General features: G+C 43.4%; 1 protein-coding gene across 1 annotated transcript in view; it reads right to left on the reverse strand.

The window, feature by feature from the left end:
• Window positions 1-24,711, reverse strand: part of LOC120524856 (electroneutral sodium bicarbonate exchanger 1-like) — a 237,765-nt gene that overhangs the window by 54,426 nt on the left and 158,628 nt on the right. Inside the window, exons 8-10 of the mRNA XM_039746652.1 lie at window positions 15,077-15,234; window positions 2,999-3,086; window positions 2,721-2,867 (exon numbers count right to left, since the gene is read on the reverse strand). Coding sequence (XP_039602586.1) covers window positions 2,721-2,867; window positions 2,999-3,086; window positions 15,077-15,234 — 393 coding nt within the window. The remainder of the gene's footprint in view (window positions 1-2,720; window positions 2,868-2,998; window positions 3,087-15,076; window positions 15,235-24,711) is intronic.

Genomic DNA, 24,711 nt, shown 5'->3' on the forward strand with positions numbered 1-24,711 from the left:
TCTTAAAATCGTTTAATTAATCAGTTTCTCAAATCACATCATAATTAAAATAGCACGTTAAATGCTTTGTTTTGTATTTGATCTTCTATGTGCTCTATGTGCTTCTTAAACCGGCTCCTTTTCTCCAACTGGACACCGAATCCATTACATTCGTGATATTACAGCTCTCTGAATAACTAAAATACTGAGATGTATACGTGATATCATTTTCATGATGATAGGAGTTAAAGCACGTTATTAAACATGTGTTTCACAGCGCAGTGATTGTGTGCGACCTTCAGTGAAATAATTTATTGCAGCAGTACTCAGGGGCGCTCTAGGCTTGTGGTGGCCCTGGGCAGAGGAAAAATCGGTGGCCCCTTCGCCCGCCAATGTCAATATGGTATCTTATGCATGGTGGATGGCCACGAACGTTGCAGACACTGCATAGCCGCCTCGTGCTCATGACACAAGCGTTTAACTTTTGTCGAAATTTGCCGCTGCGTTTTTAGCTGTGTCGTTATTTTCTCTTTCTGTTTTATATATTTTATATATTGCCGTGGCCGCCCCTGCAGTCCTTGCTTTTCTTTCTCCAAGTAACCGATCACCACACAATCAGCTCTGTAATAGACGTTAAGCCATCTGTAAGCTTAGAGCGCCGATTCTTCAAAACGTTTGAGGAACATTGAAATACCTTCGTAGTACATGTTTAATTATTCTATCCTTCACGAGAGTCCCAGTGAAGAATATAGAATATTTAAATGAAGTTAAAGTCTAATCTGTAAGATATAATAAACATATTTTGCTGCATTTCATCTTAAAAATGATATCATCATCATATGTAAATACGCTTTATAAAGTGGCTCAGGTTGTGCGATATTATAACTGTAGTGCAAGTTTACAGTGAGGTGATTGTACTTATAAGTACAAACAGTTCAACAAGCAGCAATTGATTGAGTGCATTTAAAGTTCTTGTGATGAAACTGTTTCTGAACCGCGAGGTCTGTACAGAAATGGCTTTGAAACGTTTTGCCGTGGCTGAGGCAGCGTGTGCTTGAAGCTGTATACCGATAATTCTCTTTCCGATCAGCTGCTGCTGTGATTCACACTCAGATACAGCGATATAAATAATCCGAGTGGTGCAGTGACAGTAATATGGAAAAAGATGATCCGCTGTGGCAACTCCTAACGGGAGGAGCTGAAAGAAGAAGAAGAAGATGGTGCAGTGAGAGTAACAACGCTAAAGCAGTTCTGGTATTTGGAATACTATGGCTGTTACCTGGACCATTATATTGTTACTGGTTAAATACAATCAGATGCATTATACTAATAAACAATATGCGGTTAGTTTCAGTGTATTTATAAAGCCGTGTCAGGAAAATAAAAGAGTAACCACACAGGAAGAGTAGCACTGCTTTGACGCTGGATGCCGCTAGTCTGCAAAACCAAGCGGAGAACTTGCGTACGACAAGGTATGAGGTACCGTGGAAAAGTGCATAGCTTTACGCCAAGTGTAGGTTTAATACATCGCGATTTGAACGTGGAAACATTCTTACACAACATTTCTGTGCGTACGCACCGTTTATGCATGAGGCCCCTGGTCAGGAGACTGGAAGCAGTTCCCAGGTCTGGTTTAAAAGAGGGCCCGCAGGGCTGGCGAGTCGGGAGCCAGTGGGCAACGCTTTCTTGGAAGAGGAAGGAGAATTGTGTATGGCGTGGTTTTGCTGGTGTTCAAACGAAGAAGGTGTTTTGTAAAATAAAACCTGGAATTGTTTTGGGTGTTGCAGTGTCTGAGCTTTAGGGCTCAGTGGCGCCCCCTAGTAGTTGCAGTATATAATTGTACTGTGCTGTGCTTTCTGGCCTTGTCTGTGAGAGGCGCTTTATGAATACACTAGCTATCAGATAGCAGAATAATTTAAAAGCATTTGCTGTCTCTTGCCCTACGTGGACCTTTCCTCAGTGGTATCCATGGTGTCTGAACGTCTCGTCACCGTCACTCCATATCTCGTGCGTGTTCCCGTAAAACCAGCGTCTCAGACTCTGTCACTGTTTCCGAGACGCCTTTCTCGCCTCTTGTCCGCTTTTATATGTTCTGTCTTTGAAGGCAGCTCTCAGTGTGCATCTTACGTCTCCAGTAACATCTCTTCACCAGTGCCCTCCACTTCTCTTTATCTAGTGCCTTCCCATAAAGCCCACCTTCTCAGACTCGAAATATGTGGGGTCTTTGACGATGACCCCCTAAGCATACACCTTTACTCCTCCTCATTGACCTTGCACCTCTTCTTTTGTTATGTCGCCAAAAGCAAACTGACCAATCACACCAAAGCCAAACCGACCAATCAGATTGCTCAGAGAGACTGGACACACACACACACACAGAGTCCTTAGTGTTTTACTGCATCGTAGATTTTTACTTACTTTTTATTATACAATTGTTGTTTCTATCTTTGTGTTTGAGGATTTTTGATGATTTACACTTCTTTTAAAGATTAAAACACAGGCTTTTCTCTGTGTTCCCTTCTTTTTTGAAGTATCATCATTGTGATTTTTTTTATGTTTCCAATATTTGGTTACTCTCATTGTTTTCTTTTCTTTCCTCTCAGTTATTTTGTCTTTATAAGCACTGAACGAATCCTTCAGTGACGTTTCCCAGCTCATTTCCTTTCTAGCCCTTACAGAAATGAACAGAGAAGGCTCTCCAACCAACTTGGAAAAAGAGACAAAACCAGAGACTTCAGTACCTGGGACGGGACATTTTTAGGTGGCTCAATGCGGATTGATGGGTCCCACTCTCCTGGGGGAAGCACGGTGACTTGGTCCAGAAACTCGTCAATCCCTGCCAGTAGGTCACTGCGGTCTTTTGCCTTATAGGCAACATCATGGAAGATCTGCAACACAAATTACACACTTGATGGACAAGTCGCTAAGACTGTAGGAACCTGCCATGGACATCTGAGACGTGAAGAGCATGAAAAGGGTCAAATACAGCACAATAGAAAAAGGAACAAATAAATATTACCTCATCAGTCATTATGGTGGCCATAGATCTTCCAATTTCGTGATACTGTTGTGCTTTTCCATCTGGACCAAGTAAAATGAAAAGGAATCTGAAAGAAAGTAAGAAATCACAACTCACTTTCCAGCTGGCGATAAGAACAAAAGAAATCTGACAAACTAGAGGAGACCACTCAGTCCAAAAGGTCCATTTGTTTAGCTAATAGCTAAGCTGTCCCAATGTCTCCTCCAGATTTTTCGTAAAGGTTTTCAAGGTTTCTACTTCAAATCCATGATTGACTCGGTCATCTTTTCATTCATCCAGCCCCACCAGTCAGCTGAGCTGCCACTCAAGCATCTTGCCCTGACCAGTCTACTGAGACTTAAGTAACTAGCCCCGCCCAGACTGCTGCCACTCAAGTCTTTAGCCCGCCCAGTCAGCTGAGATTTACTGACTAGCCCCGCCCAGACTGCTGCCACTCAAGTCTTTAGCCCACCCAGTCAGCTGAGAGGAGGTAAGAATTGGGACAAACAAGAGGAGCCCATTCAGTCTATCTAGCCTGTTTGTTTAGCTAACAGCTAAGCTGTCTTAATATCTTATCCAGATTCTTCTTCAGGGTTTTCAAGGTTTCTGCTTCACCTCCATGACTCAGTCATCATTCATTCATCCAGCCCCACTAATCAGCTGCCACTCAAGCATCTCACCCTGACCAGTCAACTGAGACTTAAGTAACTAGCTCTGGTCAGACTGTTGCCACTCAGGTGTCTAGCCAAATACAGCTAGCTAAGAGGAGGTAAATATTTTGAGAATGTAAGAAATGTGACAAATGAAAGAAGACCACTCAGTCCATCAAATCTGTTTGTTTAGCAAATAGCTAAGCTGTCTTAATATCTCCTCCAGATTCCTCTTAAAGGTGTTTAAGGTTTCTGCTTCAACTCCATGACTCGGTCATCTATTCATTCATCCAGCCCCACCAATCAGCTGCCACTCAAGTATTTAGCCACACCCAGCCTACTGCCACTCAAGCATCTCACCCTGTCCAGTCTACTGAGACTTAAGTAACTAGCCCTGCCAAGATGGCTGCCACTCAAGTGTTAGCCCCACCCAGTCTACTGCCACTCAAGTGTCCAGCCAAACCCAGCCAGCTGAGAGGAGGTAAGATTTGGAAGAACATAAGAAATGTGACAAATGAGAGAAGACCACTCAGTCCATCAAGCCCGTTTGTTTAGCTAATAGCTAAGCTGTCCCAATGTCTCCTCCAGATTCTTCTTAAAGGTTTTTAAGGTTTCTCCTTCAAATCCATGACTCAGTTGCCTATTCATTCATCCAGCCCCACCAATCAGTTGCCACTCAAGCATTTAGCCACACCCAGCCTGCTGCCACTCAAGCATCTCACCCCACCCAGATAGCTGTCACTCAAATATCTAGCCCACCCAGTCAGCTAAGAATTAATGACTAGCCCCACCCAGATAGCTGTCACTCAAGTGTATAGCCACACCCAGCTAAGACTATTTGAGAGGAGGTAAGAATTGGGAGAACATAACAAATTTGACAAACATGGGGAGACTATTCAGTCCATCAATCCTGTATGTTTAGCTAATAGCTAAGCTGTCTTAATATCTCCTCCAGATCCTTCTTAAAGGCTGACAAGGTTTCTGCTTTAACTCCATGTCTCTGTAGTTTGATCCATTTTCCCACAACTCTCTGAGTAAAGAAGTGCTTCCTGGTTTCAGTCCTCAGTGTATGTCCCCATAACGTTCATGGCTGTCCTCAATTATGTGACTCACCCTTTAAAGAAGTATTTATCAATGCCTTTGAGGGTTTAGAAGACCTGGATGAGGCCCCCACTTGGGCTCCTCTGTTTATATTAAACAGGTTTAATTCTAACAGTCAGACACATCCTTAAGTCCCATGATGCACCTGGTTGCTCTGCTCTGCACAGCTGTAGGTGCTGCTTTTGTCTTTTTTTGTAGTGTGGTGACCAGAACGACACTCAACACTTTCAGGTTCCATCAGGTTGGATGGAGACCTGCGGGTGGACAGCTGTTTTCAGGTCTGCCCAGAGATTTTCAGCTGGACTCAAGTCCAGGCTCTGGCTGGGCCACTCGAGGACATTCACAAAGGTGTCTCTGAACCAGCACTTTTTACATAAAGAAGTCCTTCCTGGCTTCAGTCCTAAATGCACACCACTGGTGTCACAGTATGACACATATGTAAGTCCCATGACGCACCTGGTTACTCTCCTGGGCACAGCTTCAAGGGCTGCTATGTTCTTTTGGTATTGTGGTGACCATAATGTGGTCCAGATGACTATGACAACCTACTTGCCAAACATAACATCTCTTGATTTATATTCAATTTTTTATGATATAATGCAACATTAAATTTTAGTTTTTAATAACCCAGCCACAGTGGATGCACAAACCAGTGTGTTTCTTCGTGGTGGTCCCAAGCCCGGATAAACGGGGAGGGTTACGTCAGGAAGGGTATCCGGTGTAAAATTTTGGCAAATCAATATGTGGACAACAATAGAAATTTCTATACCGGATTGCTCGAGCCCTGGCTTAACAACGACTGCCACCAGTACTGTTAGCCAACAGGGTGCTGGTGGAAATTGGGCTACTGTTGGCTGAAGAAGAAGGAGAAGAAGAAGAGGTGGGAGACGTGTCCGGAGGCAGGAGGAGAGGAGGAAAGTAAAGAGAGTGGAACTGAGGGTGGGGGCTTTGAATGTTGGCAGTATGACTGGTAAGGGGAGAGAGTTAGCAGATATGATGGAGAGAAGGAAGGTTGATATATAGTGAGACTAAATGGAAGGAGAGGAAGACCAGGTGGATCAGAGGTGGATTCAAATTGTTCTATCATGGTGTGGATGGGAGGAGAAATGGGGTAGGAGTTATTCTGAAGGAACAGCACGTCAAGAGTGGAGGTGAAAAGAGTGTCAGACAGAGTAATGATTATGAAGCTGGAAATTGGAGGTGTGATGATGAATGTTATTAGTGCATATGCACCACAGGTTGGGTGTGCAATGGGTGAGAAAGAAGATTTCTGGAGTGAGTTGGATGAAGTGATGAACAGAGAGTGGTGATTGAAAGCGGATTTCAGTGGACATGTTGCTGAAGGGAACAGAGGAGACGAGGAGGTGATGGGTAGGTATGGTGTCAAGGAGATGAATGAAAAAGGTCAGAGGATAGTGGATTTTGCCTAAAGGATGGACATGGCTGTGGTGAATACGCATTTTAAGAAGGGGGAGGAACATGGGGTGATGTACAAGAGTGGAGGAAGATGCACACAGGTAGATGACATGAAGAAGAGTCAATCTGAAGGAGACTGAAGACTGCAAAGTGGTGGCAGGGGAAAGTGTAGTTAAGCAGCATAGGATGATGGTCTGTAGGATGACGTTGGAGATCATGAGAGGAAGGGATTGAGGGCAGAGTCAAGGATCAAATGATGGAAGTTGAAAAAGAAAAGACTGCGAGGCTGAGTTTAGAGAGGAGGTGAGACAGGCACTGGGTGGCAGTGAAGAGTTACTAGACAACTGGGGAACTACAGTAGATGTAGTAAGAGTGACAGCAAGAAGGGTGCTTGGCGTGACATCTGGACAGAGGAAGGAGGAAAAGAAAACCTGGTGGTGGAATGAGAAAATACAGGAGAGTATACAGAGGAAGAGGATGGTGAAGAAGTGGGATAGTCAGAGAGATGCAGAAAGTAGCCAAGAGTACAAGGCGCAAGGTGAAAAGAGGGGTGGCGAAGGCTAAAGAAAAGGCGTATGATGAGTTGTATGAGAGGTTGGCCACTAAGGATGGAGAAAAGGACTGGTGGGCTACAGCATGAAGTTATGGGGAAGAGTAGTGGAAGCGCAAATAAAAAGGGAGGCGATGATTAGTGAGCAGCAGTGTGGTTTCATGCCAAGAAAAGGGCACCACAGATGTGATGTTTGCTCTGAGGGTGTTGGTGGAGAAGTTTAGAGAGAAGGACAGAAGGAGTTGCATTGCATCTTTGTGGACCTGGAGAAAGCAAGACAGGGTGCCTTGAGAGGAGCTGTGGTGTTGTATGAGGAAGTGGGGAGTGGCAGAGAAGTACGTAAGAGTTGTACAGGATATGAACGAGGGAAGTGTGACAGTGGTGAGGTCTGCAGCAGAAGTGATGGAAGTGGGATAACATCAAGGATCAGCTCTGTGCCCTTTCGTATTGGTAATGGTGATGGACAGGTTGACAGACGAGATTAGACAGGAGTCCCTGTGGACTGTGATGTTTGCTGATGACACTGTGATCTGTAGTGAGAGTAGGGAGCAGGTCGAGGAGAACCTGGATAGATGCAGATATGAGAAGAGAGGAATGAAGGTCAGTAGGACCACCAAGACAGAATACATGTGTGTAAATGAGAGGGAAGTCAGTGGAATGGTGAGGATGCAGGGAGTAGAGTTGCTGAAGGTGGATGAGTTTAAATACTTGAAATCATCAGTACAGTGTAATGGGGATTGTGGAAGAGAGGTGAAAAAGAGAGTGCAGGCAGGGTGGAGTGAGTGGAGAAGAGTGTAGGGAGTGATTTGTGAAAGATGGGTATCAGCAAGAGTGAAAGGGAAGGTCTACAGGACGGTAGTGAGACCAGTTATGTTATATGGGTTGGAGACGGTGGCACTGACCAGAAATCTGGAGACAGGACTAGAAATGAGAACATTAGAGGGTCAGCTCAGGTGGAACGGTTGGGAGACAAAGTCAGAGAGGTGAGATTGCATTGGTTTGGACATGTGCAGAGTAGAGATGCTTGGTACATTGGGAGAAGGATGCTAAGGATAGAGCTGCCAGGGAAGATGAAAAGAGGAAGGCCTAAGAGAAGGTTTATGGATGTGGTGAGAGAGGACATGCAGGTGATGGGTGTAACAGAACAAGATGACAAGGACAGAAAGATATGGAAGATGATCTGCTGTGGCGACCCCTAACGGGAGCAGCTGAAAGAAGAAGAAATTTGCCTTTTTAATCACACCAGTGGTTTCCAACCTTTATTTACCGAGGACCCCCAGAGTATCTTTGTTTAGTCCTCTTTAACAATAAATATTTTACCAACCGTCCTCTTTAAACAGTGCTCTTCAACAAATGTATTGGAACAAAGTTAAGTAACTCAAACTACCAGGCAGCTGCTGATGCCCTCTATGGAGTCTGATTTTTTACAAATTGCAGCAAATCAATACATTCGCCGTCTTTAAGTGCTGGCAGACAGCATGGCACCACGGGCAGACAGCTTTATCTGGGAAACATCAGGTGACAGATTCAAAAAACTGGTGCTTCACCTAAGTGCCTGTGCTTCACGTGGATATAAAACGTGCACAACGAGGATGGTTTAAACCAGGGATTTGGGGGCAGGGAATTTAGGCCATGTTGAGGTCTGTGCATGGAGGAACAAGCTACGGTGTAGAAATAAAAATGCGTAGTAATGTAAATTCTAAGCCAACATTTAAATGTAGAAGGAGTAACATATTAAAAATAGTTTGACTTAATGCTAGACATATAAAGTTAGGCAAGTGAGTTGGAGCTGTATGTAGCAGATCAAAATTAGGATATTATAGCAATAACGGAAACTTGGCTAACTAACAAAGATGAGGATGAGTTTAACATAGAGGGATACACATTATTAGGAAGGATAGACAGAACAGAAAAGGAGGTGGGGTTGCTGTTTACATCAAACAGAATTTAAATGTCAGTTGGATGATGAGCCCCATCTTAGTGAGGACGTCTGACTTCACCCAGAAAGCATCAGGGAACGAGGCCTTATATTAGGAGTGTGTTATAGACAGTAATTACAACACACATCTTTTTAGTAATATCAAAAAGGCAAGTTTACAGGGAGATATTATAGTCATGGGGGACTTTAATTATCCGAATATTAACTGGGATAACCTTGCAGATGGAGGAGTTTTTAGAAGGAATCAGTCACCAACACAGGGTGAAGCCTGTCTGGATTTAGTATTTTAGAATAATCAGGAGAGAATTGAGGGTGTACAGTAGGTGGCGGTGGTGATTGGACCACATGACCATAATATAATACAATTCTCAGTATTTTTTAAGCGTACAGATGCAAAGACTAAAATTGTTAAGTTCAACTTTGGTAGGGCTAATTTTGAGCAGATGAGTCAAACTCTAAGAAGGATGGACTGGGATAAACTTTGAAGTGTGGAGACAGTCAAGGAGCAGTGGAACAGGTTTAAAAATGCGTTACATGGTACATACATAAAATTGGATTTAATAGGAAATTAAAAGAAACTCCATGGTGGATTAATAAAGATTTAAAACAGAAGCTGCAAAGGAAAAAAAAAAACTGCTTAATTATACAAATAAGACTAATGACTGCAAAGTGAATTGTAGAGCGTATGAGAACATGACAGCAACCACTAAGAAGGATATCAGGGAGGCTAAAAGACAGATGAAGAGGAGTATAGCAGATAAGGCGAAAGAAGACCCTAAGAGAATATTTCAGCATTTTAGTAGCAAAAAATCAGTCAAGGAGGAGATCAAGTGCATCAGAAATAGTAAAAGGGAATTAAAAGATACAGAGAATGAAATAGCGGATGCCCTAAACTTACATATTTCTGAGGTCTTTTCAAGTGAACGAGTGGATAACCTCAGAGTGGTAACAGGGACTACTAAGGAGGTACTGAGGGATTTGGAAATTGTAGAGAGAGAAGAGCTGCTGAGATTAAATAAGCTGAAATCAAATAAATCACCAATATTTACCTTGGAGTTCTTAAGAAGGCTAGTGAGTGCAGATATAAACCCATGACGCATATTTTTAGGAAGTCACTGAGTACTGGAGAGATTCCAAAGGACTGGAAAATGACAAATATCATCCCATTATATAAAAAGGGTGACAGGGCAGATCTAAGCAACTATGGGCCAGTAGGATTAACGTTAATTAACAAATTATTAAGGATAACATTGAGCAACACACGGCAAGAACAGGAGTTATTCTGAACAGTCAGCGTGGGGTCAGAAGAAGGAGGTCGTGTTTTACTAACATGCTGGAATTCTATGAGGAAGCAACAAAAGGATACGACCAGAGACGAGAAGATGATACTATTGATCTGAAATGTCAGAAAGCATTTGATGAGGTGCCACATGAGAGGTGGGTATCAAACTAAAAGAAGTGGCAGTTCAGGGTGTGGTGTGTAGACGGGGGCAGAATTGGCTCAGACACAGGAAACCAAGGGAATACACAATTGGGGTCTGAAAATCGAGAGTCCACCTTATGAGAAGGATTTAGGAGTTGCAGTGGACTATCAGACAGTCAGTGTTCAGAAGCCATTAAGAAGGCTAACAGAATGTCAGGTTATATAGCGCCTTGGTGTGTGAAGTACAAGTCACAGGAGGTTCTGTTCAAGCTTTATAACAGACTGGTGAGGACTCATCTAGAGTCCTGAGTGCAGTTTTGGTCTCCAGGCTACAAAAAGGGACAAAGCAGCACTAGAAAAGGTCCAGAGAAGAACGACTAGGATGGTTTAGGGCTACAGGGGATGAGTGATGAGGAAAGATTAAAAAAGCTAAGCCTACACAGTTTAAGCTAAAGGAGATTAAGAGGAGGCATTACTGACATGTTTAAAATTACTAAGGGAATTAGTCCATGGAATTGAGACGGTGACTTTAAAATGAGTTCATGAAGAACACGGGGACACAATTGGAAACTTGTTAAGGGTGAATTTAACACAAACATTTGGAAGTTTTTCTTTACACCAAGAATGACAGACACTTGGAATAAGCGACCAAGTATTATGGCAGACAGTAAGACTTTAGGGACTTTCAAAACTTGACTTGATGTTTTTTTGGAAGTGGACAGGAGTGGCGAGCTTTGTTGGCCTGTTCTCGTCGAGATTGTTCTAATGTTCTAATGTGCTTGATTAACCTCCTCCAAACAGCTCGGCCCTGCACCCCCTCCTCAGTCAGACCCTTTTCCCTCAAATCATCTTTTTCTTTATTCATCCACCTCCATTTTGGCCTCCCTCGATTTTTCTCTTCCCTTGGACTTCCATTCCCATCACTCCTTTGCCTACATCTTCATGGCCTCTCCTCATCACAGGTCCACTTCAGCAAACTCTCCTGTCCTTTTTTTTGCTGTCTCTCCTACTTCTGTTGTACATCTCATTTCTTATTCTGTCCTTTTTTGTTTGTAACTTTACATTCCTATTTCTGACACATCCAACATTGTCTTCTCCTGAGCTCCCTTTACTGCCCATGTCTCAGTTCCTTACTTTGCTGCTGGTCTTCAAAACCTGACCTTTCACCTTTGCCTTAATTCTTCAATCACACAAGACCACCGATGCCTTCTTCTAATTGTTCCATCCACACTGCAATCTAAGAGTTGTCTCTGCATCGTGTTTTCCATCTTGGCTTACCACTCATCCTACATATTACACGTCTCCACGATTTTCAACAGCTCTAACGTCTGAATCCTGATCATCATTAAACATAATATATTTGGTCTTACACATACATATAAACATACATATATATACACGCATAGATATATATATATATATATATATATATATATATATACACACATATATTGTATATATATACACATACATACTTATATATATATATATATTGTCACAAACTCGACTCAGAATCATAGAAAGGTTTGGGGCAGCCACCCGTGTAATTGGTTTCCTGGCTGCAAAGTCGCAAAATTGCATACAGCACTGATGTACACAAAACCAAGTCCAAAACAGAACTGAGGGAACAGGGAAAAGGTGGAGGCTTTTAAAGGGGAAGACAGGAAGTGAGATCACAGGGGTCTGGCTCATGAAGGTCTTCAGCCATTGGTTCGAGCCCGGATGTGACATCACAGGGGCCGGAGCCGGGAAGGACTCCTTCCATAGGCTCAGTCCCGTAAGTGACATCAAGAGGTCCAGGTGGAATCTACCCTGAATGGTCTGCAGGAAAGGGAGAAAAAGAGTCAGTGCACTCTGCCACATCCCGGTATGACTCGGAATTGCCCTTACTCAAGCTCTTTAGCTGCCTCCCATGCGCACGTGTGTGACTATATATATATATATATATATATATATATATTTATATTACTAGGGGCTCTGCCCCTGCTCGCTTCACTCTCCCACCCCCAGGTTTGGTTAACCGGATATACAATTTGTATAGATTGTTAATTTCATTTCATTCATGATATTTGCCAGTAATAAAGCTGTAGTGAGTGACTTATTCCCCCAAAGGGAGCGCACAACGCACCAGCCACTTCGCGTCTCTGCCTCTGTCCTTCTGACGAGGGGGGCTGAATGCATGCAAAGGAGATGCGGTTGCTCCTCCGAAACCCCCTCTTTAATGGTGATACAATGGGAAACAAATACAGTTTTTTTAACCTCCTCTATACTCAATCAGCTGGCTTGCTGCTGCTGCTTGTGCCATGCTGCGTGATCTGCATGTCGTGCTGCGCGTGTTGATCATTTAAAAGCCTGTACAGCAGCTGTCCTTTTGTCTCATGTCCTTGTCTTGTCTCAGAGAAAATCATGTCTCGACCCATATATATATTGTGGTCTATTGTGGTCAACACACCCAGGCCACCAGATGGAGCTCTCCCTGCAGCATGGAGGTGCCCTGGATACCAGCAGGGAATCATGGACTGGAGTTTTCCCCTACAAACCTGCTGGATACCCCAGGGGCCAACAGAGGACGCTGCAGGGAGGCCTAGAGAGTCATATGTGCCCTAAAACCCGGAAGTACGTCATAGGCAAAGCGACAGCAGAAGTGACGTACTTCCAGGATGAAGAAAAGGACTTTATTTCTGATCCAGAAGTAATAAGGATCACATTAACTAGGGATTGGAACACTTCCAGGTCAAGAACTATAAAAAGAATGTGACAGCTCCCAGATGGCGAGCTGAGCTGGGTGGAAGGGTGGCAATGTGTCTGGGAGTGGTGGAGGATTGATTTATTGTATTTGTGATTAAATTGATGAGTATAGTGGAGAGAAGGGTGCCTTGTGCACTGTTGTGTATAAAAAAAAGTCAACATTTGGACTTTTACTTGGTGTCTGGCGTATTGGACAAGGGTTCAAGGGGGCGATAGCGCCCCCTGTCACTATATATATATATATATATATATATATATATATATATATATATATATATCTATCCCCACAGCTCCGCCCATGTAGTAGTGAAACAGGACAAGCTTCAAATCAATGAGAAAAAAAAAAAATTTACAGTAATTCTAGCCCAGCTGAAGATAGGCCCGCTCCAATGTCAATTGTTGCCACTGTATCTGATCATGTTCAGCTCTGATGGGAGAGTGTCCTCCGCGTCGGGAGAAAAGCATGTGGCCAATGAGCAGCTACCCTCTAAAACACAAGTAGCTCTGATCTCTCTCTCTCCAAAACGTCAAACGTTACTCCTTAACAATCTCTAGATGATAATGTCAGATAGCATTTGATAAGATGCCACAAGAATGGTTGGGCATCAAACTAAATGAAGTGGCAGTTCCGGGTGTGGTATGTAGATAGGTGCAGAATTGGCTTAGACACAGAAAGAAGAGGGTGATGGTGTGAGGAACCTCATCAGAATTGGACACTTTGATGTTTATGAATGTTTAAACTCTCAAAAGCTGGATGTGAAGTTATCGATGAAACCGGTTGTATGCTTACAACGCTTTGCAGATGCTGAATGTCACTTCAACACAACAAGTCCTGCAAATACTAACGTAATTGAAACAAACCATGAAACTCAAACCGATTATGACAGCAGAAATCCAAGCTGTGAGAAAACAGTAAAAAGGAGGAGTGTCAGATGTCATGGTACATTTTCTGATGCAGCTAGACGAAAACAACTTCGTGCTGCTGCCACCAAATACTTGCAGAAAAATCCACAAGTTAATAGACACGCTGTTGCTAAATACTCACAGGCAAATCCACAAGTTAATAGAGCTTCTGTTTCTAGATACGATCCCAATAATGAAAAGCGGCTCATACGAAAACAACAGGTTTGGCTCAAAAAAAAAAAAAAACGATTGTGGATTTGCATACAACCCAAACATACATTGTGAATCTGACAAAACAGTACACATTGGATCCATGGATGTTCACTGTGACTATTGTCAAGCTTATAGGTGGAAATGTGAGTCTCCTGGTTTGTGCTGCACTGGTGGTAAAGTCTCTCTCACTCCTTTACGACCCTCTGATCTCCCATTTCAAGTCAAACGCCTTCAATTTCCAGTAAGGCTCTGCTTCGCAATGACAATTAATAAGTCTCAGGGACAAACCCTACAAAAGGTTGGCATTGATTTGAGACAGGATTGGTTTTCACATGGCCAACTGTATGTTGCATGCTCAAGAGTGAGCTCAGCGCACAGCTTGGTCATATTACAACAGGAGTGCTGAACTGACAACATGGCATACAAAGAGATCCTTAACAAATAATTATTTGTATATTTTCCCTCAGTTTAAAAATGCTTACTTTTTATCTTAATGAAAATTATAAGGCAGTACTTTGCCGCTGCGAAGCGCGGGTATTTTGCCTGTATATATATATATATATATACACACATATACTGTATATACATATATATATATATATATATATATATATATACATATACATACATATATATATATATATATATATATATATATATATATATATATATATATAAAGAGAGAGAGAGAGAGGTATGTCAACCATTTCTGTATTAGTCATTTCCATTCTGGATTCAGGTTTGTAAAGACCTATTCATTGCGTCGGTCAACATTACTAATCAGGGACAGTCCCCAACCCTTGGACTTTGATTTTGTGTGTTTTGTTACACAGCATTTGGTCTTTGCGGCCTAGTGGGGTTAGGGTGGGGCTCGGCTGGACAGACCAGTGAAAAACCCAGCTTTTTGAGGGCTCACACCATTTTGCCTTGGCGGGTGACCCCCCACATCATGACAATTCACCTTCACTCACAAGGCTTGAAAGGGATGGGGACAGGATGCTTTGTATTTACTTTTCTTTTCATATCCATTTTGCTGGTTTCACTACTTGTATCTGTGGACCCTGAACATCTGAATACAAAACAAAAGAACTTCAGGCAAAGACTGGTAAGGCGGCACACAAAAGGAAAAGCTGACCTTGTTGGAATGGGAACTTCTGTTAGTCCGGTCAGGAGGACAGCGGGAGAGAGTCGTACAAAAGCCACAATGGGGCGGTCCAAGAATTCAAGTTCCCCCACCAGAACATTAGAGGCCTCGGCTCCTATGGGTATTTTCTTCATGAAATGGAGGTCAACCTGTCAAAAAGGATTGAATCAAAGGGACACTTTAGGTAAAGAAACCAAGAAAAAATTAAAGAAAAAAAAAATAGTGAAAAGCCACCATTCACTAAGCAAAGCTGAAGAACAGCAGAGGGCATCGAGCTCTCCTCCTCATGTAACAGCCACACTCCTCCTCGCCTATGATAGCCACACTTACCAGCTTTCGTCCTTTCCAGATTTTTGAAGCAGCAAGCACAATCCTTAATGACACCCACATTGACTCTCATGGCACGTACTGTACAGCAAGATCTCACTTGACACAGGTGATATTTTACTCTTCCTTGGTAAAGACCCCAATGATCCCTAGCTTGCTCTTGAGGTTCTGGACGCTGCACTGGCAGCTGCCTCCTATGGGACCTTGTACTCTTTCCTTTCTATTACAGTTTTCTGGACCACCAGGGGGTGTACGGCCACCCTGACCCGACACAGACAGGCAGAGACACAAGTCCAGGACATGACGCACGTTTATTTAAAGCTGGGGAAGCGCTTTTGCACGGCACCTCAGAAGCCACACAATATAAAGCACCAAACAGCACAATTTCACAGTCCTTTCTTTCTTCCTCATCTCTCACTTCGCCTCCACTTCTCCTCCTCCAGCAAGCTTCATCCTCTTCTTCCCAGAATAGCGGCCTCTGGGTCCTTTTATAAGGCCCCCAGAAGTGCTCCAGGTACTCGTTGACCTGCGTCTGGGTGTGGTGGAAATGCTGCAGCCCAAAGCTCAGCAGTAGCTGGGGCATCCCCTAGAGGCACCTACGGAAATCCAACAGGACTGCACCAAACTCCAACTCCCATGGTGCCCTGCAGGAGACTGAGGCACCATTGCAAGCAAAGAGGGGGCTGCCATCCACCACTCCAGGGGAGGTAATGCTCTGGATACACTTCCTCCCTTCCAGTATGGAGGTGTCCTGGCTGTATGTCACAGATTATTCACCAATTTACAACCCCAAATCAAAAAACAAAGTTGGAGCAGGATGGAAATGCAATTAAAAAAAAGGACTTTGCCTTTGATTTCATTGCTGACCATAAGACCCCATGATATTTAATGTTTGGCCTGGTCGGCTTCATTTCAGTTGTTAATGTCCATCCATTCCTGCATTTCAGGCCCACAGCATATCCTCCCCCAAAAAAAACACTTGGGACAGGGGAAAATTCAGACCAGTAATGAGAAAAAAAATGAAATAATGTGATGTCAAACACACGGAAATGTATTAGGGAAACGAAGAAGAAAAACAATATGGACACAGTGAAGAAAAAAAAAGTGTATGTCAAGAAAAAAAGTCAACATTTCGACATTAATCTTGACATAAGCACCGAGATTAATGTGGAAATGTTGAGAATAAAGTCAACATGACTTTCAGCCAACTAATTATTCGGCAGAAGTGTGTCAAGAAACGTGACGGGGGTCCTTTATACAAACAGCTGTTTGCCTGTATAGTGCTTTACTGGGACTGCCAAGTGAGAAGTTTTCTTTCTTTTTAGTCATTCTGCTGTGTGTTCAGATCATAATGTGTGTGTGTGCGTATATATATTTATCTGTATTTACCTATTAAAGACTATCTTCTGTAAAAAGACAAATTTACCCCTGGGAACAAATAAAGTATCTTTCTATCTATCTATTGTGAGTAGGAGGCAGCTAAAGGGTTTGAGTAATTGCAATAAAACATCCAACCAGGGGGCAGCGGAGTGCGCCGACTGTCTTTCTCAGCTCCCTACAGACCTTTCCCAGGAAATCCTGTAAGGTTTCTGTTCCTGTTGGTCTCCAGGCTACAAAAAGGACATAGCAGCACTAGAAAAGGTCCAGAGAAGAGCGACTAGGCTGATTCCAGGAATACAGTGGTTGAGTTATGAGGAAAGATTAAAAGAGCTGAGCCTTTACAGTTTAAGCAAAAGAAGATTAAGAGGTGACATGATTGAAGTGTTTAAAATTATGAAGGGAATTAGTACAGTGGATCGAGACTTGTATTTTAAAATGAGCTCATCAAGAACACAGGGACACAGTTGGAAACTTGTTAAGGGTAAATTTCGCACAAACATTAGGAAGTTTTTCTTTACACAAAGAACGATAGACACTTGGAATAAGAGACCAAGTAGTGTGGTGAACAGTAAGACGTTAGGGACTTTCAAAACTCGACTTGATGTTTTCTTGGAGGAAACAAGTGGATAGGACTGGCGAGCTTTGTTGGGCTGAATGGCCTGTTCTCGTTTAGAGTGTTCTAATGTTCTAATGTTCCGGCGCCTCAGAAGACGTCACTTCCTGTGCCATACCCTTTACTGACATCACTTCCAGCACCGGGGCCTTTGCTGATGTCACATCCAGTCCAGACGACATCACTTCTGATTCCGGCCCTTTAGATGACATCACTTCCTATATGGGCCTTTAAAGCCTCCATCTTTGTCTCTTGTAATCAGTTCTATTTTGGACTCTGTTCTATGCACATTCTGCTACTTATTTTGACTTTTGCAGCCAGGAAAAACAATATATGGGTGGCTGCTCCAAACCTTTATGATGTCTTGGACTCTTTCTTGTCACACTATCTATCTATCTAATCCTGCCAACTATGCTATCTATCTATATATCTAATTCCCACCAACCATGATATATATATATACAATTTTCTATATTTCTGCATAAATATGACCTGAAACATCATCAGATTTTCACTCAAGACCTAAAAGTAGATAAAGAGAAACCAGTTAAACAAATGAGACAAAAATATTATACTTGGTCATTTATTTATTGAGGAAAATGATTGAATATTACATATTTTGTGAGTGGCAAAAGTATGTGAACCTCACGGATTAGCAGTTAGTTTGAAGGTGAGGTGTCAGGTGTCTTGTGTTTTCAATCAATGGGATGCCAATCAGGTGTGAGTGGGCACCCTGTGTTATTTCAAGAACAGGATCTATCAAAGTCTGCTCCTCACAACACGTTTGTGGAAGTGTATCATGGCACGAACAAAGGAGATTTCTGAGGACCTCGGAAAAAGAGTTGTTGATGCTCATTAGGCTGGAAAAGGTTACAAAACCATCTCTAAAGAGTTTGGACTCCACCAATCCACAGTCAGACAGATTGTGTACAAATGGAGGAAATTCAAGACCATTGTTACCCTCCCCAGGAGTCATCAAGAGCAAGGCGTGTAATAGTCGGTGAGGTCACAAAGGACCCCAGGGGAACTTCTAAGCAACTGAAGGCCTCTCTCACATTGGCTAATGTTCATGTTCATGAGTCCACCATCAGGAGAACACTGAACAACAATGGTGTGCATGGCAGGGTTGCAAGGAGAAAGCCACTGCTCTCCAAAAAATACATTGCTGCTCGTCTGCAGTTTGCTGAAGATCACGTGGACAAACCAGAAGGCTATTGGAAGAACGTTTTGTGGATGGATGAGACCAAAATAGAACTTTATGGTTTAAATGAAAAGCGTTATGTTTGGAGAAAGGAAAACACTGCATTCCAGCATAAGAACCTTATCCCATCTGTGAGACATGGTGGTGGTTGTATCACGGTTTGGGCCTGTTTTGCTGCATCTGGGCCAGGATGACTTGCCTTCATTGATGGAACAATGAATTCTGAATAATATCAGAGAATTCTATAAGAAAATGTCAGGACATCTGTCCATGAACTGAATCTCAAGAGAAGGTGGGTCATGCAGCAAGACAACGACCCTAAGCACACAAGTCGTTCTACCAAAGAATGGTTAAAGAAGAATAAAGTGAATGTTCTGGAATGGCCAAGTCAAAGTTCTGACCTTAATCCAATCGAAATGTTGTGGAAGGACCTGAAGCACAAACACAACTGTATATCTAATTCCTGCCAACTATGCTATCTATCTATCATATAGTGCCTTTTCTGTACTGTACCTTATGATGTTCCATGTATTTGATGGGTGGCTCCCCCAAGAGGCAGGCCATCTGCCACTCGCTGCCAGTCACTGCTCTCCACCCTTTAAATCCAGAGGCTCTCTCACAGTTCCTGTTTTCATTTTGAAAGCAGTCTGGGATTTTTTTTTTTGTTTTTATTGGGGGGTAGTTTCTGTGCTTTTGTTGCACTTTGTACATTTTGTAAATGGTTGGATTTGTTGACATTCTTCTCAGTTTTTTGACTTCACCTTATGATTCTGAATTGGGTCTTGTTTGCTTTGGATTGCCTTTTGTTTCTGGCAGTTCCTTTTTGCCTTTATTATACCAACAAATTATTTCAAAGAAGTATCTGGCGTGCTAATTGATAATGTTCTTGACATAGTAAATTCGTCATTAGATACGGGGGTCTTCCCAGACTGTCTTAAGACTGCTGTAGTTAAACCCATACCTAAGAAACACAATCTTGACCCCTCGGCTCTTGAAAATTTTAGACCCATCTCTAACCTGCCTTTCTTAAGTAAAGTTCTGGAGAAGGCAGCCATTATGCAGTTAAATGACCACCTCAATAAACCTGCTATTCTTGATAAATTTCACTTGGGTTTTAGAACAAATCACAGCACAGAAACTGCACTCGTTAAAGTAGTAAATTATTTGCGAGTGAACACAGACAGAGGCCATTTATCTGTTCTCATCCTCTTAGATCTGAGTGCCGCATTTGACACCATTGATCATAATATTCTTAGAAATCACCTTAGTCAATGGGAGGGCCTCTCTGGCAGTGTCTTAAATTGATTTGAATCCTACCTGGCAGGGAGAAAATATTTTGTTAGTTGTGGTAATTACAACTGAAAGTCGCATGATATTCTATATGGTGTTCCACAAGGCTCTATCCTGGTCTGCTGCTCTTCTCAATCTACATGCTTCCGTTAGGTCAGATTATCTCAGGGCACAACGTGAGCTACCACAGCTATGCTGATGACACACAGCTGTACTTATCAATAGCACCTGATGACCCCGACTCTCTTGATTCACTAACACAATGTCTGACTTGTATCTCAGAATGGATGAATAGTAACTTTCTCAAGTTAAATAAAGAGAAAACTGAAATCTTAGTGATTAGCAATAATGGATACAATGAGGCTATTAGAAATAAACTAGATACATTAGGATTAAAAGTCAAGACGGAGGTAAAAATCTTAGGGGTAATTGTTGACTGTAATATGAATTTTAAAATCGCTTATTAATCAGATCACTAGGACAGCATATTTTCACTTAAGAAACATAAGTAAAGTTAGACCTCTTATATCACTGAAAGATGCTGAGAAATTAATTCACACGTTCGTTTTCAGTTGACTAGATTACTGTAACGCACTCCTCTCAGGACCACCCAAAAAAGACATCAATCAACTGCAACGAGTGCAGAATGCAGCTGCTAGAATCCTAGCTAGGAAAAGAAAATCTGAGCACATCTCTCCAGTTTTGATGTCACCACACTGGTTACCTGTGTCATTCAGGATTGACTTTAAAATTCTGCTTATGGTTTATAAAGCCTTAAATAATCTCGCCCCATCTTATATATCGGAATGTCTGACACCTTATATTCCAAATCGTAACCTCAGATCCTCAAATGAGTGTCTCCTTAGAATTCCAAGAACAAAACTTAAAAGAAGTGGTGAGGCAGGCGGCCTTCTGCTGCTATGCACCTAAAATCTGGAATAGCCTGCCAATAGGAATTCGCCAGGCAAATACAGTGGAGCACTTTAAAACACTGCTGACAACATATTACTTTAACATGGCCTTTTTATAACTTCAATTTAACTTAATCCTGATACTCTGTATGTTCAATTCATCATAATAACTATTCATGGTGGCTCTAAAATCCGTACTGACCCCTACTTTCTCTTCTGTTTCTTTATCCGGTTTCTTTGTGGTGGTGGCCTGCGCCACCTCCACCTACTCAAAGCTTCATGATGCACTAACATTGATGGACGGATTAAAAGGCAGAAGTCTACGTGACCATCATCATCATCAAGCCCTTCCGTGAGAACCCTAAATCCAAAGAGGACGGTTTCATTTATGTTAGGTAGAATGTCCAGAGGGGACTGGGTGGTCTCATGGTCTGGAATCCCTACAGATTTTATTTTTCTCCAGCCGTCTGGAGTTTTTTTTTTGTTTTTTCTGTCCCCCTGGCCATTGGACCTTACTCTTATTCGATGTTAATTAATGTTGACTTGTTTTCTTTTCTTATTGTGTCTTTTATTTTTCTATTCTTTATTATGTAAAGCACTTTGAGCTACTGTTTGTATGAAAATGTGGTATAGAAATAAATGTTGTTGTTTATTCTCCACAAGCTTCAGATACTGGAATATTGATTGTGAAGAAAACATCTTTTGTTTTCTAAAGATTGTTTGCGGTCTGTTTGGATCAGAAGCCATACCACCAGTAGAGTTCATCCTCCTGAAGCCAAGTGTCCAGCCAGTCCTTGGTTGCTGCTTGAAAGAGTGCTGTTGAGGCGTCGTTCCCCCCTTTCCCTGATGTCAATGACCGGCTCTTTCCTCCTTAGTAGCACACCTGACGAAGGCCACACAGCTCAAACGTTGCATCTTTTTTTTTAGTGTGGAAATAACCTTTACAGTTTTTTTTGCTGTGAAACTATGACGGTCTTTTCTTCTGTAAGAAGTGCTTTCCACTTCTCTTAGCCCCTTTACACTTGGAGTCTTTATTTTTTCTGACCACAAGACTTTCATTTTCAGGAGGTCTGCACATTCACAGCACTCACATGACAATTCTACAGAAACAAACAAAAAAAAAAAACAAAACGGCCCTGTTGGGTTTCTGTTCCTGATGTATTTGTGCCAGCACATCTGCTAGCCCCTCCGTGGAAGGCTCCTTAAAACAGCACACCACCCAGAAGTGACATTTTTGTATATTCTAATGCCGGTATCTGAGTGCCACAATGGATGGATTCTCCACTCTTTACGTGGCTCTTTGAGGCACTTCGCCATACCAGGCCTGCTCACCACACTTGTTGAAAAAACATGCAGCTCTGCAGGCTTGTCATTTCTATAGGCACCCCTACCACTGGTGAGGTCGTGCCCGCTCATATTTGGGTGACTCCTCCCTGGTTAATGTCACTCATCAGCGCTAAACTTGCTGTCCTCAGTGGCCACTCCAGGCTCCTTGTGACAGCGCACAGACTCGTTGAAATGGCACTGTGGTCTCCTGTCTCGCTTGAGTCGTGCAGCTGGTGACGAGGGCACATCAGCGAACATTGTGAGCGGCGTGTTGTCAAATGGCGCAGCTGGGATGTTGAGTGCCACTCTGTCATGCGGGGCAGCAGAGTCATTCAACACTGGCCAGCTGTAAGTGAACAGCCAAACCTCCTTGTCATTCACATGTTCAGGTCTCTTGGCCGTTTTCCTTCACTGAACTGGAGGTGAAAAGTGCATTCCTGGTCTGGGGCCTCGGTGTTGAGACTCTCCCTCCGACTCTACGATCTGCCTTGTGCTTTGCCTGCACATTTTTACCACCGACCCTGCTGCTCATGGCTTACTTGGGGGCAACTTGATCTGCCACCCTTACCCTAGCTCCACAAGGCCGAAGCTCCTCTGGGGCCCACACACTCAGGCTAATGGACATTAGCAGATGAAGAAGCGGTGGTGGAGGGGCAGAGGTGGCAGTCCCTCAGCTGTCATCCCACCTTGCACTGCTGCTGCAATCAACACTCCAGATTACGGATTTCAGCCTCAAGACGCTCCAGCCGTAGTGCCAAGCAGGTCTTATTAGGACTCCATGGCACTCTGCTAAGACACACTGTAGGTCTTCTAATCCCACTACTGACACCAATGTACTGCTGGCACTGAACACCGCAATGGACGGATTTTCTACTCTTTATATGGCTCTTTGAGGTGCCACGCCTTTTGCCACGTTAGGTGGAAAACCATGCGACACACGGCTCACTTGGGGTCAGTGGCAACTCCATCTGCCACACATTTCCTCAGCTCCATGAGCCTGAAGCTCCGCTGGTGTCTGTAATGAAACATTAGCAGAACAAGAAGTGGTGGTGGAGTAGCAGAGATGGCAGTTCCTCAGCTGTCACCCCACCTGTATGGATGCTGCAAATGGCACTCCAGATTACAGATTTGAGCCTCGAGACTCTTCATCTGTAGAGCCAAGCAGGTCCGTTTTAGGTCTCTGAGGCATTCGGCGCTCTGCTAAGTCAGACTGTTGGTCTTTTCATCCCACTTCTGAAACCAATGTACTGCAACGGGGGGATGGTCTGCTCTTTACGTGGCTCTTTGAGGTGCCACACCTTTTGTGACACTAGGTGGGAAACCATGCGACAAACGGCTCACATGGGGTCAGCGGCAACTTGGCACCATGAGGCCAAAGCTACTCTAGCGCCCAAACACTGCTAATGGACATTAGCATATGGAGAAGTGGTGGTCTCTCAGTCGCTCTGCTGTCATCCCACCTGTACTTGGTACCTGGACTGGCAGACATGGCGCACCAACGCCTCAACAGCACTCTTTCAAGCAGTCTGCCTCTCCTGGGTTGGCCTGTGAAGGAGGACAAAGTGGGACACTGTCCATTGTGCTAGGCACACAAAGATGTGTTAAGGTGGCAGATTCAACAGGGATACAGAAATCCAGCTTCACCCCCCACCTGCATACCAGAGAAAATGGCTAAACGTTTTTTTTTTTTTTAATACAAAATCGTTTTTGTAATACTGTGAAATTCTGAATAGCACAAAAGGCATTAAGGAGCTGCCTGAAACAATAAGGCGATCCAAAAGCTAACATTCCAGAATCCAGGGTGTGATGGAGGGCCGGCAGCTCAACCCGGTCGGGACATCCTAAGGAAGGAAGGATAAGGGAAGGCAGCTACTTTGGGACACTGCCTCCCACAAGATGCTAGATGGCGCGCCTCCCCTGCAGCATAGCGGCACCCCGGATTCTCGCTGGGCACCATGGGATCTGGAGTTCGGCTTCACAGCCCTGCTGGGTACCATGGGTGCCACCAGGAGACGCTGCAGGGAGAATGGGGAGTCTCTACTTTGTGCGTAGCCCGGATGTACTCCCAAGTCACGGGGACGGAAGTCCCGAAGTGCTTCCGGGCTGAAGAAAAGTCAAGTGCTGGCAAGTCACATGGACGGAAGAACAGAAGCACTTCCGGGTCAAGGACTATATAAATGGCTGCTGTGAACACAGCAAGAGAGCCAGAGTTGGGAGGTAGAGGACAGAGCTTGCTGGGAGGTGTGGAGGAGAGAATTGCGTGTGCTTATTGTGCTTATTATTGTAATTATTATTACTTGCCTGTGTATGATGGCTGGGGTGCTTAGAGGGCACTATTACAGAAAGGTAAGGTATTAAAATACCTTTTGGAAAAAGTTTTAAAAAAACAGAGCAGAAGGTTGAAAATCCAGAAATGCAATAAATGACAAAGCAAGTCGAGTAGCCGACTCCGAAGCACATTCACCCTGAACTATCAGGAACTGTGGCAGACCCTCCAGATTTACAGGTTGGAGGGAAATTCCTGGTGGCACACACGTGCGCAGGGTAGGCAGCTAAAGGGCCGGATTGGTTTGGGGCA

This window comes from Polypterus senegalus, chromosome 3 (genome assembly GCF_016835505.1).
Source record: "Polypterus senegalus isolate Bchr_013 chromosome 3, ASM1683550v1, whole genome shotgun sequence".
In the NCBI taxonomy this organism is placed as follows: domain Eukaryota; kingdom Metazoa; phylum Chordata; class Cladistia; order Polypteriformes; family Polypteridae; genus Polypterus; species Polypterus senegalus.